This window comes from Bidens hawaiensis, unplaced genomic scaffold (genome assembly GCF_021521415.1).
Source record: "Bidens hawaiensis isolate Kalapana, Puna unplaced genomic scaffold, B.hawaiensis_p1.1 tig00013988_1, whole genome shotgun sequence".
Classification (NCBI taxonomy): Eukaryota; Viridiplantae; Streptophyta; class Magnoliopsida; order Asterales; family Asteraceae; genus Bidens; species Bidens hawaiensis.
In genome coordinates, this window is record NW_027492200.1 from 442,566 (window position 1) to 456,956 (window position 14,391).

At 46.8% G+C, this 14,391-nt stretch overlaps 1 protein-coding gene across 1 annotated transcript; it reads right to left on the bottom strand.

The window, feature by feature from the left end:
* Positions 1-7: 7 nt before the first annotated feature.
* On the bottom strand, positions 8-14,374 carry LOC143545655 (acyl carrier protein 4, chloroplastic-like). Its single transcript, XM_077037500.1, has 4 exons — positions 14,068-14,374; positions 587-685; positions 381-503; positions 8-253 (listed from the first exon to the last, which is right to left on the bottom strand). The coding sequence occupies exons 1-4, from the start codon at positions 14,128-14,130 to the stop codon at positions 119-121; spliced, it is 420 nt and encodes a 139-aa protein (XP_076893615.1). The 5' UTR covers positions 14,131-14,374; the 3' UTR covers positions 8-118.
* Positions 14,375-14,391: the final 17 nt, after the last annotated feature.

A 14,391-nucleotide genomic window follows, 5' to 3' on the forward strand; every position in this document is an offset into this window, starting at 1 on the left:
AAAAATCTTACAAACAATTAATCATTCTCATGTTCTTTTTTCCTTGGTTCCAAACAAATCTTCTAATCAACGGTCTGTTCAATAATAAAAAAATTACATCAATTTAAAATGCTAGAATTTAAGCAGTCGTGTTCTTCTTCTCGACCAGTTTTTCAATAAGGTCAGCCGCTTCTTGAACCGTAGTTATGTTTTGAGAGTTCTCCTCTTCCACACTAATGCCAAATTCTTCTTCTAATGTCATCACAATTTCAACCTACATTCATCCAAATATATGATATAAACCCCATTTAAAGGCCATATTTCTATGTAACTTTATACTGTGTAATAAATTTAGTTATAAAATCGCTTTTTTTCTATACAAACATTACTATTTAACTTACTGTGTCGAGAGAATCAGCGCCAAGGGTTCCGAATTTAGAATCAGGTGCGACCTCTGAGTCAGCGGATAATGCCAGTTGAGTCTTCACGATTTCAATAACCTTGTTCACGGTCTCGGGTTTTGCCTACCAGATTTAACCATTTATGAATTTTATTCATATATCAATCCGATATATTATTTGATAAATGAAATAAATAAAAGCATTACCGAACAAGATATTTGAAAATGCGACGTTCTCAAACAAGGGATACCGCGTGTAACCCGACCCATAGGGACTAACTTCAATGTTGAGGTTTTCCCTAGTATCTGCAAAGTAGAAATATGAATCACATTAGTTAAAAAGTTATACTAACACTTGTTATGTATAATTAATTTACCTTTTCTTAAATTCGTTATCTATCTTAAAATTAAAATTTAAAAATTCAGAACATTATGTTACAATGTTACATAATGCTAAAAGATTTGGGCCAATCATGTTACATAATGCTAAAAGATTTGGGCCAATCATGTAGAAAGTGGGTCACAATATTAACAAAATATATTAATTAAAACTAATAAAGATACCTTTTTTATATATATGGGAAAATGTAGCACGTATACGATTACCGTATACATAATCAAACGAAAAATAACACTTATTTGTGTATGATTATTAATTAATTTACCTTTTCTTAAATCGTTATCTATCTTATAATCAAAATTCAGAACATTATGTAATATAAAGCTAAAAGTTTTGGGTCAATCTTTTGTAGGAAGTGTCACAATATCAATAAAATATATTAATTAAAACTAAATAACTAATAAAGATACTCTTTTTATATCTTTGGTAAATTGTAGTACATATACCATACACATAATCAAACAATAAATAACACGAAATACACCAAATGTATTGAAGAAACGTGGATCTACTCACTGGTAGCAGATCTACTTTCCTCGGGTGTGATTATACTATTTCACCGATGGTTCTTCTGGATCAGTGTTCTTCCACCTACAAAATGAACAGCGCCGTTACTTACCCCTCAGAAAGGGACAGAGGGGTCCTCTTTGGGGTAACCCTCCGGCGTGAGAATAAGTATGTGTAGGAGAAGGTAATAATGTGTGAGTAAGGGAATTCGGAGAGTATTGCTTAATAGCTGAATACTGTATGTTACTCTGTATGATTGTGTGATTGAATATGCTTCAATGTGAATCAATGTGTCTGTAACTGTCAATGATTGAGTATGAATGTCCTCATCAAAGTGGAGTTGATGCTGTATTTATAGTGCTAGGGTTTCCACTGATTAGGCTCAACCTCGTTGGCCTCCTCCAATCGCACTGCGCCACGTGTCCTCTGGGACACCTGGCGCTTTCTCGTTGGTTGTAATCACGTGGTAGCACATGTGTCATGCTGAGTTGTCGACCTTTTATTTGGCAGCTGTCAACATCAGCATATTCTTATTCCTTAAAAAGATGCCTTCTGGAAGGTTGTCTGACGTGCACAATCAAGGTTGCCCTAATCCTGATTTGGATAAGGGCGAGGTCGATTATGTGCATGTGTGATATGCGCCCATCCTGAGGATGCGCGAGGTCTTCTCTTTATTCTCACGCGCAGACATTTCATGCGCAGATGTGATATGCACGAGCATGTGATATGCGCCGCGCGCTGGTGCGCCGCGCGCATATGTGATGCGCGCGCATATGTGATGCGCGAGCATATGTGTGCCTGGGCAGATGTGATATGCACGAGCATGTGATATGCGCCGCGCGCATATGTGATGCGCGAGCATATGTGTGCCTGGGCATATGATGCCTGAGCATGTTTTGTATGCGCCATGCGCATAGGTTTTGGCTTTGTGCCTTCATAATGTGTTTATCTTGTGGGTTGACCCGCCTTGCTCGGTGTTGAGGCGGGTACATACCTCTTCAAGCCCCCCCAGTCTAATGTGTGTCTTATCTCGCGCGAGCGCGGTAAGACAGATATTAGACTTACTGATTTGGTCTTTTAAAAGGGGTTTTGTCGTTTTCTTGGTTGTTTCCATCATTGCGCGAAGTTCTATCCATTTGGTTGAAACGAATCGTCCATGTACGTGACGGTTGCTGACGTGGGTCAGTGATGGAGACGTGTCAGACATTTCGTGTGCTCGAGGTGCTACAGTTGCCTTTCGTGTCCCCTCACAGGCTGTCAGGGACACGTGTCGCGCTCGTGTTGGCCAAGACCTGCGAGTGGGGGCGCGTGAAGTCTGGCACCCGCCGTAATTTTCTTTTCGTGTCCTCTCACACAGTTGTCAGGGACACGTGTCGCGCTCGCGTTGGCTATTACCTGCGAGTGGGGGCGCGTGAAGTCCGTTCAGCACCCAAATTTCTCTCTCCTCGGCCTATAAAAGCCAGCCCTTGGAGTTCTTTATCCTTCATCTTCTTGTTTTCTCTTCTGATTTTTTCTTTCTTTGTCTTCTGAAATATCTGTTGTTCAAAAGTTTCCGTTGTTAGATTTGACAGTTGTATGTCTGATAGCTCGGACTCGTCGAACCTGTCGATCACTTCAATCGTCTCCCGAAAACGCCGCGTTAAATCCGTAGTGATGTCGACGTTGAAGAAGAAAGGCAAGGGGAAGAAGGTTGCTGAGGGCTCATCGGAGGAGGTAAGGAGGACCAAGGTGGTGAGGAGGTGGAATGAAATCCCCTGCAAATTGAGGCAGGCTGATCTTGACAGCCTTATCGCCTCTCAGGGCTTTCCCACCCTGTTTGGCTGCATGTTGCCTGAGGCCGGGCAATCGGCGGCGGACCCGCCTGCCGGTTATATATCCCTATATAGCCATTTTTTCACCCACTGCAACCTTCGTCTCCCGATTACAAGGTTTGTGGGTGCACTGCTGCAGTTCTATGGGATTCATATATCCCAAGTCCATCCTTTTGGACTCGTGCGCATGACTCACTTTGAGTTCATGTGCAAATCCCAGCGCGATGAGCCTACCCCTCGGCGCTTTCAGTATTTTTATAAGGCCAAGATCCAAGACAATTGGATCTCTTTTATTCCTCGCAGTCAGAAGGTGAAGTGCTCCACTGTTTCATTCAAGAGCCTTCATGACTGGTCTGAGAGGTTCTTCTACATTAGGGCCGGCGTAATCCCCATCCGCATGACGATGCGCGCAATCGATTCTGCGCCCGCGGATGCGGATGTTATTAAGAACCCAACTGGCGCCTGGGTTAAGAAGCTGACCGATGAACCATCCCCCGCGAAGAAAATTTGCGAGGAGGCGCTGGTGGGGGTCGGCATGAGTAAGCTATGGGCCGACAGCGCGCTTGAGCCCGTTATCCAAGTCGACGGGTTGTGTAAGTTTATTTCATTGCTTTATTTCTTTTTCTGCGCGAACATAATTCTTTTTCTGATCAGTTGACTTGTTTTTGCGCAGTCACCAAGGATTATATCCACGCCGCTTATGATGATCAAGTGGAGGGTGGCTCCGTCGCGCTTGGCGCTGGGGAGGTTGGTTTCCCAGATCGCTTCGATGACATGTTCATCCCAGTGGATCTGGAATTTGACTTTGATGGCGACGCGCCTGGTAAGCCTTCACACTTATGTTTATTCCTTGAGAATACCAAACTTTGCTAACACTTGTGTTACATGTATTGTAGATGCGCTGGAGAACTACGAGCTGGAGCTCGCGGAGGAAGAGGAGGAGGAGGAAGAGGAGGCGCCCCTACTAAAGCGCAAAGCTAAGGGGAAATCAGGCGCAGGGGGCAGTAAGAGACAAAAGAAAGATGACACCCCTGTCGCTCATCCCCATGCTCAAACGAAGGGACCTAAGGAAACCCAGGTGTTTACCACCATGGGTTCTTTAGCTTCCCTGCCTGTGAAAGTGGGCAGACCTCCTGTCCACTTGAGGTATGGTGGCGTTACCTCCTCCGTTCGCGCGGCTGAAGAGAGAATCAGTGCCGCGCCTGCGACAGGTACACTTTGCTTATCTTCATATGATTGAATTATTATTAAACCTTTGCTCCTTTGAATATTTGCAGGACCGGCGACGGTTGCAGATCAGCCGCAGGCGCCACAAGGTGCTGAGGCTGCGCCGGGGTCTGCTTCGAAGTCCCCCGTTCTACCCTCTGAGAAGGGTAGAATGAACTTTATGGCGATGTTCGCCGCGCGAACTGAATTGCGCCAAGGTATGTTTTGCACATTTGTCTTCTGAATTTTTTCATTTGGATTTAGTGATAAACCAATTTTCCTTGTTGATTTGCTCATAGGAGTTGTAGCTGGCGTACAAGTTGCCGGTGACACTCCTGGCGCCGTTGGCGGCGCCGCTGGTTCTGGTCCTGCTCCTGCTAGTGCTGATTCTCCCCTTATTGGGGTTACAAAGGAGCAGGAAGCCGTATTGCGCGCCGAACTGGCGGCGTCGAGACCTCCCTCGCCTCCTCCTACGCGCAGCCCTCTCCGCGAGGCTGATTTGGAGCCCCCCAGGTCGCAGGAGAAGAGGCCTATTCAAGAAGATGAGGAGGATGAGGGGGCTCAAGCTGAGGACTCCTTGGGAGACCGCGCCAGCCCTGCGATGCCACAAGTCTTCGCAGCGCATACTTCTGGTGGGGCTGGCGCTGACTTTTCTGCTTCATCCCCGCAGGTATGTTTTAATTTGTTGCTCCGCTGCGCGTACCTCCATATAAGTATGTCTATGACTTAGAACATTTCTTGTGTTTTGTAGGAAGGTGACCACGTTTATCGCCCGAGATGGAATATTAATGAAGACAGTTCCTTCCAATCCATGGGCGTATGCGAGGACTTCTGGACTCATGCCGTGCCTCCTACTGAAAGGAGGTATCAGGAGGAGCGCACCCGCGCTGACTTGCTCAACGATCACATTTTCGCTGGGTCAGCTTTCTTTGCTGCCTCCCAAGAGCTTCATCGCGATTATATTAAAGTACGCGATGCTCTTGTGGCAGCCCAGCAAGAGGCTAAGGTGGCTGCCTGGAACCTTTCTGATGCTCGCGCACGAGCTGAGAAACTCCAGGCGGAGCTCAGCGAAAATAGAGCAAGTGCCAACACCGCCTTTATTAAGCGCGGGCATGAGCTCCAGGCTGCGCGGGAGAAGCAGCAGGTGGCGGAGGCCGAAGTTGCCAAGTACGCGCGGAGAGTGCGTGTCTTGGAACAGCAGGCTGAGGCGCGTGACCAAGCTATCGTCCAGAGTATCACTGAGAAATCATCACTGGAGAGTGAGGTCGCGCGCCTGAAGAAGGAGTTGGCGGCCGCGCAGGCCGATAGAGATGAGGCCTTGGCGACGGCAGCGTCCAGCCAGGAAGCACTTGATGCTGCGCAGGCGGAGAAAGAAGAAATTTTGGCGGCAGCAGCGTCTGATAAAGAGGAGCTAAAAAAGACCAAGGAAACTGTTGAGTTATTAAACTCACAGGTTCCTGCCCTCGAGACGTCTGTTGCTGGCCTCGCGCAGGATCGCCAATGGCTGGTGTCACAGGGCATGACTCGTTGCGCTTTGGCGATGAAATATTCCGCCGAGTTTCAGGCCCTTGTGATGGACTGCAATGCTGCCGCGCGCTTGGTGGGTCGAGCTGAAGGGTTTACGGATGGGTATGAATATGGCATGTTGAAGAAGAACCCATCCGAGTACCCTTACAAGAGCGACGCGGCCTGCGCGGACATGGCCGCGGTGGGGGAGAAGTATATGAATACTCCCATCCCCATCCTTATGCAGGTACCTTGACCTTAATGAGTTTTACTTGATTAATTTTTCAAGTGTTTTGTACTCAATACCTTTCTATTGATTTGCAGATTGCTGCGCTTGCTGACCAGCCCGACCTCGGCGCGCTAAAGAAGTTGCTCGATGAATGCGAGAGGGCTGGTGGCGATGATGGTGGCGCGGGGGATGTTGCCCCTGCCAGCGGCTCTGGCGCGGCGAAAGAATCTGCTCCTGACACCGTCGTGATAGAAGACTCCAATGAGGAGGAAGAACTTGACTATGGTCAGTTTGGAGATGAAGAGGAGCAGGCTGCGCCAGATGCCGAGGGCGATGATGAGGATGATGAAGAGGCTAATGTCAACGTGGAGACTTGAGAAGCCCTTCATGTTTTTATTTTTATTTGTAACTTGTAACTCATCATACTTGTAAATTTCAACGCAATGGAATGAAATTTGTTTTCCCTTTTTCACATCTTGCGCATTTCCATTCATCTCTTCATGTTTGCTTGTATAGATATTAGATATGCTTGCACGTTAAAATAAGAACAAGGTTGTAAGGAAATTATTCACTTAACCATAGTCCTATTTTGTAAGTGGTTTCGCAGTATCTTGTTTATGCTGACATGCGCGATATCTTTTCTCAATTCCTTTTTTGCGCGTCGAGGTCGCGCGGTTTTAATATGGAAGTATGAGTTTTAGCCATTACATGTCAGCATGTGTTACTCAGATATCCACTATGATTCCGCGCGCGACCTCGACCTGAGACCTTAACAACTATGATATGGCATGTACTTTGCCTTAGTTGTGTTTAAGGATTTTTATGATCAGGCTGCGCGGGATGTAAGATGGATGTTTGTGAGTGTTTTGAGCTAAGGCTCTTTGTTTTGGGCTAAGGCCCTGACGTTTTTAGAGTTAAGACTAATTAACGTGTTTGAGCTAAGGCTCGTAGGTTTGGGCTAAGGCCCTGACGTTTTAGAGTTAAGACTCGTTAACGCGTTTGAGCTAAGGCTCGCGCATGTATGTTTTACTTCGTTTTATTTCGTTTTGAAGTCAATATAGTGTTGTCATATTGCTCCAAATTAATAAAGGAAGTGTGAAACATGTATGCAAAGGTAATAGAACAAATATTGAAAGATAGCGCGAATCATCATTCATGATGGCTTAAAAGGCTTAATTACATATTTGAACTTTTACATGAAGCATTTTCTAAGTTGTGCCGCGTTCCACGCGCGCGGTATCTTTTTTCCATTCAAATCTTTTAAAGTGTACGCGCCTTTCCCCAAATCTTCTGAAATTTGATAAGGTCCCTCCCAATTGGGGGACATTTTTCCTGGGGGTATTGCGCGGCTAGCTTCATTGTTTCGAAGGACAAAATCATTTTTCTTGAAGTGGCACTCTTTAACGCGCTGATTATAATATTTTTCCAGCTTTTTCTTGTATCTGGCTTCATTGATGATAGCCGCTTCTCTGCGCCCTTCAAGCAAGTTAAGGTCCAATCTTCTTTCGCGCTCGTTATCAGTTTTGCTCATCATGAGTACCCTATGGGATGGGCATCCAATTTCTGCTGGGATCATAGCCTCTGTCCCATAGGTTAGGCTGAACGGGGATTCGCCATTGCTAGTTTTGCTTAATGTCCTGTGCGCCCACAGGACATTAGGTAACTCTTCGACCCAAGAATGGGATTCTCCCTCCAACCTTTTCTTCAGCCCATTTAACAAACTTTGATTCGCGCGCTCCACTTGGCCATTCCCCTGAGGGTGGTAGACCGAAGTGAAGATTTGGTTGATGTGCAATTCTTTGAGCCAGCTGGATATCTTCCTGTCAGTGAATTGTTTGCCATTGTCGCTCACAATTTCCATAGGAAGGCCAAAACGGCAAATGATGTGGCTCCAGATAAATTGCTTCATCGCCTCAGCTGTGATTTTTGCTAGTGGCTTGGCCTCAACCCATTTTGTGAAATAGTCTATCGCCACTACCAAAAATTTCACTCGCCCTTGCGCTTGCGGCAGGGGCCCCACGATATCAATGGCCCATTTGTGGAAAGGCCATGCAGAGGTCACCGGAATCAAGTTGTTCTTTGGCCGCATGGTGTTTGGCGCGTAGCTCTGACATGCCTTGCATTTTTGTATTTCTTTTAGCGCATCCAAGTACATGCCTGGCCAATAGTAGCCTGAGCTCATTGCCTTGGCAACCACCATGCGCGGGCCAGCGTGTATGCCGCAGATTCCTTCGTGAATCTCCCTAATCACATAGCTTGCTTCTTCAGCATCCAGGCATTTCATGAGCGGTCCAAGATAAGAGCGTCGATATAATGTACCGTCAAGTAGTTCATAGTTCTGCGCCTTGTGTCTTATCTTTCTCGCCTGTGCGCGATCGTCCGGTAACGTCCCCTCCTTCAGGAATTCCATTATTGGAGTTATCCAGGATGAAGGGGTTGTATGAATTACAAGGACCGATTGCGTTTGCACTGACGGGTTGCTCATCACTTCCACCCTGACATCTTTGCCAAAGTGATCAAAATTAGTTGATGCCATCTTACTCAACGCGTCAGCGGACTTGTTTTCGCTGCGCGAGATGTGTATGATTTTGAAGAAGTCAAACTGCTCAACGAGCTTTTTTGCCTGCTCTAGATATAGAGGCATGGTGTTCTCCTTGGCATCATAAAGGCCATTGACCTGTGCAGCTACCAAGTAAGAATCAACATGTGCCTCTAGCCTTTTAACTCCAAACTTGCGCGCAATGCGCAGACCAGCCAGCAGGGCTTCATACTCAGCCTCATTGTTGGTACTCTTGAAGTCCAACTTAATAGCATAAGTATATTCATGATTATCAGGGTCCACCAGTTTGAGGCCTGCGCCGGACCCTTCGCTGTTGGAGGCTCCATCAGTGAATAGCCTCCAAACATCTTCTTCATCATTTGCTCGCGGAGGGTCTACCTCGCGCTGAGCTTCTTCAATCTTTCCCTCTGGGATTTCCGTGATGAAATCCGCCAAAACTTGACCCTTTATTGCTGGACGGGGCTTATAAGTGATCGTGTGTTCACCCAATTCCAGCGCCCACTTTGTCAGCCTTCCGGAGAGCGCGGGGCGTCGCAAGACTTGCTGGATGTTGTAACCTGTCAGAACTTCAATCGGATGACCATTGAAGTATCTGTGAAGCTTGCGCGACGCGTGTGTTAGTGACAAAACTAACTTTTCCATGATGGAATAGCGCGTCTCAGGGTCTGTCAGCACCCGACTCACATAGTATATTGGCGTTTGGATCCCCTTGCGATCCACCAATAATACTGCTCCGATGGCGCGGTCTCCAGCTGACAAGTACAATGTAAGGGTTTCGCCAGGAAGTGGAGCTGTGAGCGCGGGCAGCTTTATGAGACATTCTTTTATCTCACTGAAAGCTTGCTCAGCCTCAGGCGTCCACTTGAATTGGCTCTTCTTCAAGCAATTCCTCAAAGTGTTAACGAATGGAGTAGATTTGCTGGCGTGGTTCGCTAGGAACCTGTTGATTGACACCAATCTACCATTCAGCTTCTGAACCTCTTTCATGGTGGATGGTGAAGGCATGTCAAGGATGGCTTCCACCTTTTCAGGGTTCACCTTGAAACCATCCTTAGTGACCATTACACCAAGAAATTTCCCCTCTTCCGCGCCGAAAGTACATTTGCTCGGGTTGAGCTTCATGTTAACTTCCGTTAGGCGCTGAAGAGTTTCCTCGATGTCTTTGAGCATTTGTCTCTCCTCCCTGCTCTTGATCACCAAATCATCAACGTAGACTTCTAGATTTCTTCCGATTTGTTCACTGAAAACCGAATCCATAAGTCTCTGATATGTTGCGCCCGCATTTTTTAAACCAAAGGGCATTTTTGTGTAACAAAAAACACCCTTGTCGGTTCTGAAGGCAGTCTTGTCTTCGTCCTGTGGTGCCATTTGAATCTGGTGATAGCCTTTGTAGGCATCCAGGAAACATTTGAGCTTGAATGGCGCCACGGAGTCCACCTTTGCGTCGATGTTTGGGAGGGGGTAACAGTCTTTCGGACATGCTTTGTTGAGGTCCTTGAAGTCAATACACATCCTCCATGACCCGTTGCTTTTCTTTACCATCACAGGATTGGCTACCCACGTCTGGTATCGGATCGGGCAGATGATGTTTGCGCGCAACAGGTCCTCCACTTGCTCATTCATGGCCTTCGCCTTTTCATCCCCCATGATTCTCTTTTTCTGAGCAATTGGCTCCACCGACTTGAACGTGTTAAGAGAATGTTGCGCCAAGTCTCGCGGGACCCCCGTCATATCGGAGTGTTGCCACGCGAAAACCGACGTGTATTTTGTGAGCAACTTTTTCACTCTCAATCTCGTTTCGTCTGAAATTGTAGCGCCAATTGTGACCGTTTGCTCTGGGAATTTTGGGTTTAAAATCCACTTCTCTGGCGCATTGTCCGCCATTGGAAGTTTCATTCTCCCTTCCCGCGGCGTACTTGTCACTGCGCACAAATGATCGCGAGAAACAAATGTTACGCCTGTTGGTGTAGGGAACCCCAATGCGCCGTGCGCTGGCGACGGTACAGCATTAAATTGGGCAATCGTTCCCCTACCCAGGATCATATTGTGGCATGACGTGGTGGGCAAGACCAAGAAGTTGACAACTTCGGCTCGCTTGTGCTCATCATCCCCCATAGTTAGTTCAAACTAAATCTGGCCTAGAGGATGGATGATTTCATTTGAGACACCACAGATTGGTGCGTTCACAATTTCGAGCCGCGCTTGGTCTGCCGGGTCTAACTTTCTGAAACATTGCTCATACATAATGTCAGATTCGCTTCCAGTGTCCACCAGGACCTTTGACACTTCGTAATGAGCAATGTGTGTGGTGATGACGAGAGGACTGCTTATTGAAGGGCCTCCCCTGATTCTTGGGAAGATGACTTGCTGCTCGCGCCAATCTCCGTGGATTTGCGCGCTTCTCTTTTTTGACGTCTGCCCTTGTCGTCCCCCCTCAGCCACACAGATTCTTTTGTATTTCTTGCTGGCAGAGGCTCCTTCCGGTTGCTCATCTTCTATTCTTTGGTTTTTCACCAAGTGTGCCAGCCTGCCTGATTTTACATCCTTCTCGATCGCATCCTTTAAATGATGGCATGCGTCGGTGTTGTGGCCCGGGGACCTGTGAAATTCACAATATTTGCCACTGTTTTGCGGTCCCTTGTAGTGTAGTTGCTTGGGGGGCTTGAATTGAACATTCTCAGTACTTAACACCTGTGAAGGTGTTTTAGTGAGTGGAGTCCATATTCTTGGCAGAGGTCTGCTAGGATCTCTGCCGCCCTCCCTCTTGTCACCATCTCCGCGATTACGAGCATCTTTTTGGGGCTGGGGTGAGCTTGGTTGCGCTTGCTTTTCTGCGGAAGAAAAACTTGTTGGCTGCAACCTGGACCATACAGAGTTCTGTTTGGCCCTCTTCTCTTTGCTGCGCGGTGATTCAGCCTGATGCGCTCTTTCTCTTGCCCTATCTTGGGCAATCTGTTTTTCATTTCTCGCGAAGACTCGCGAGGCTTCCATTAGTTTTGCCCAAGTGGTGGGCATACCATCTTTGCTTACGAGAGCTCGTCGTAATTGATCACTGCGCGCGCCTTGTATAAAGGCCACGCGCAGGAGCTGCTCAGTTATACCCCCGATTGCCAGGGACTCCTGATTGAAACGAGTGATGTAATCTTCAATCGTTTCATCATTCCTGCGTACGCAGTGCATGATGTCATCAGGATCGCGCGTGTGCCTGCGCTGCTGTACGAAGTGGGCTTGGAACTTTTCTAATAGTTCCTCGAACCCATCAATTTGCCCAGTCGGCAAGCTCTCGAACCATACCCGCGCTGCGCCCGTGAGGCAGCGAGCGAACATATGACACCATGTTGGCATCGTCCAGCTCTCTAGGTTTCCCGTGTTATAGAAACCTTGCAAAAAGTCATCTGGATCTGTTGTGCCATCATATTTGCCCAGACCACTTGGCATCTTGGTCTTGTGCTGGATGGGAGCCTGCGCGATGCGCGCAGTAAACTTTGAGTGTTTTACCAAGATGGCTGGTCTGTAGGGTGTGGTTACGTCCACTTGCCCTCTGACCGGTGGGCTGTATGGCATGTGCAGATCCAGATCTGCTCTGGCTCCAGGCGCCATGTTCACAGGCGCGCGGAGCTGTGAGCCTCCTGCATGAGTATCCCGCGTCTTCCTCATGCTATGCACTTCCTCATCACTGAACTCAGTGTGTGCAGTGTGAACAGAATGTCCTTCTTCCGGCGCGCGCGGCCTCTTTGTAGTCTGCTTATCAAACGCTTGCCTTTGTGTTTGGTCGGCTAGCTTCTTCTGTTTGACCATTTCGTTGTACTTTTCCATCAGACGCCGCTGCTCGTTTATGAGCCATTCATTCGGATCATTTGTTTCTTCTTCTGGACCCATTGGTCCTTTCAGTTTCGCGCCGGCCATATTTTGTAACGCGAGATCGTCTGGAGGAGTTTCAGTCTGGCCGTGAGGGGTTGTGACGAAGGGACGGTTGCTGGTGGTACGCGTAGAATCACGCGGAACCCTCAGAACCTGCTGTCCGTCGTTAACACCCTCACGTTCAATATCCTCCAGAGCTTGATCAACGTTACGAATGCCAGAAACCATGGTGATTGATTTTTTTGTAGATCTGATTAGATCTGATTGCCGATGTAACAGTGGATGGCGCCAATGAAGAAACGTGGATCTACTCACTGGTAGCAGATCTACTTTCCTCGGGTGTGATTATACTATTTCACAGATGGTTCTTCTGGATCAGTGTTCTTCCACCTACAAAATGAACAGCGCCGTTACTTACCCCTCAGAAAGGGACAGAGGGGTCCTCTTTGGGGTAACCCTCCGGCGTGAGAATAAGTATGTGTAGGAGAAGGTAATAATGTGTGAGTAAGGGAATTCGGAGAGTATTGCTTAATAGCTGAATACTGTATGTTACTCTGTATGATTGTGTGATTGAATATGCTTCAATGTGAATCAATGTGTCTGTAACTGTCAATGATTGAGTATGAATGTCCTCATCAAAGTGGAGTTGATGCTGTATTTATAGTGCTAGGGTTTCCACTGATTAGGCTCAACCTCGTTGGCCTCCTCCAATCGCACTGCGCCACGTGTCCTCTGGGACACCTGGCGCTTTCTCGTTGGTTGTAATCACGTGGTAGCACATGTGTCATGCTGAGTTGTCGACCTTTTATTTGGCAGCTGTCAACATCAGCATATTCTTATTCCTTAAAAAGATGCCTTCTGGAAGGTTGTCTGACGTGCACAATCAAGGTTGCCCTAATCCTGATTTGGATAAGGGCGAGGTCGATTATGTGCATGTGTGATATGCGCCCATCCTGAGGATGCGCGAGGTCTTCTCTTTATTCTCACGCGCAGACATTTCATGCGCAGATGTGATATGCACGAGCATGTGATATGCGCCGCGCGCTGGTGCGCCGCGCGCATATGTGATGCGCGAGCATATGTGTGCCTGGGCAGATGTGATATGCACGAGCATGTGATATGCGCCGCGCGCATATGTGATGCGCGAGCATATGTGTGCCTGGGCATATGATGCCTGAGCATGTTTTGTATGCGCCATGCGCATAGGTTTTGGCTTTGTGCCTTCATAATGTGTTTATCTTGTGGGTTGATCCGCCTTGCTCGGTATTGAGGCGGGTACATACCTCTTCATGTATATTACTTATTTACTTGACTCAAACCATGAGGTTGACCAGTGCTCTAACTAGTAGTAATTCCAACCTATCTTTTTCATCATGTTCTTTTTTATAAAGGTTATTATAGTTTATTATTGTTTTCTATGTCAAAGTTAATGCACTATATCATCATTATCATATTATGATAGTCAAAATGCATGCACTATTTATTTATAGTCAAAATTAATGAGCCAACATGAACATGCAATGTCACATATTTTATAGCAAAAACTTTGAACATCTAAATTTATTTTATCCATAGTAATAATATTAATAAGCTTCAAAGAACACTAACCTGATTGGTATACATTGAAGTAGTTGTTGTAAATCTAACACAAGTAACAGGAACAGCAGCCATTGAGGAAGTGTGTATGTGTATGTGTGTGTGAAGTTATGAGGTGTAGTTATGTTTTTAGAACTTTGAAGGGGTTTAATGTTGTACGACGTCGTATGGGTGATTCAAGTGGTTAAATGGATAGATGTGGTTATGGGATTGTGTGGTGAGTGGTTGGGTAACACTCTGTAAAGCTATAAAGCTTATCTGTTTCACTACTTGGCTTACGTGGCAGATCAATCTGGTGGGCCATGCCACTTGACTCAACTTGGTGCTAATAAAAAA

Excerpts from the sequence above, each read along its gene's own strand:
- LOC143545655 (XM_077037500.1), bottom strand. The coding sequence starts at position 14,130 with ATGGCTGCTGTTCCTGTTACTTGTGTTAGATTTACAACAACTACTTCA. Across the intron at positions 504-586 it reads ATTTTCAAATATCTTGTTCG|GCAAAACCCGAGACCGTGAA; the intron begins GTAATGCTTTTA and ends TAAATCTGGTAG. Across the intron at positions 254-380 it reads GCGCTGATTCTCTCGACACA|GTTGAAATTGTGATGACATT; the intron begins GTAAGTTAAATA and ends GGATGAATGTAG.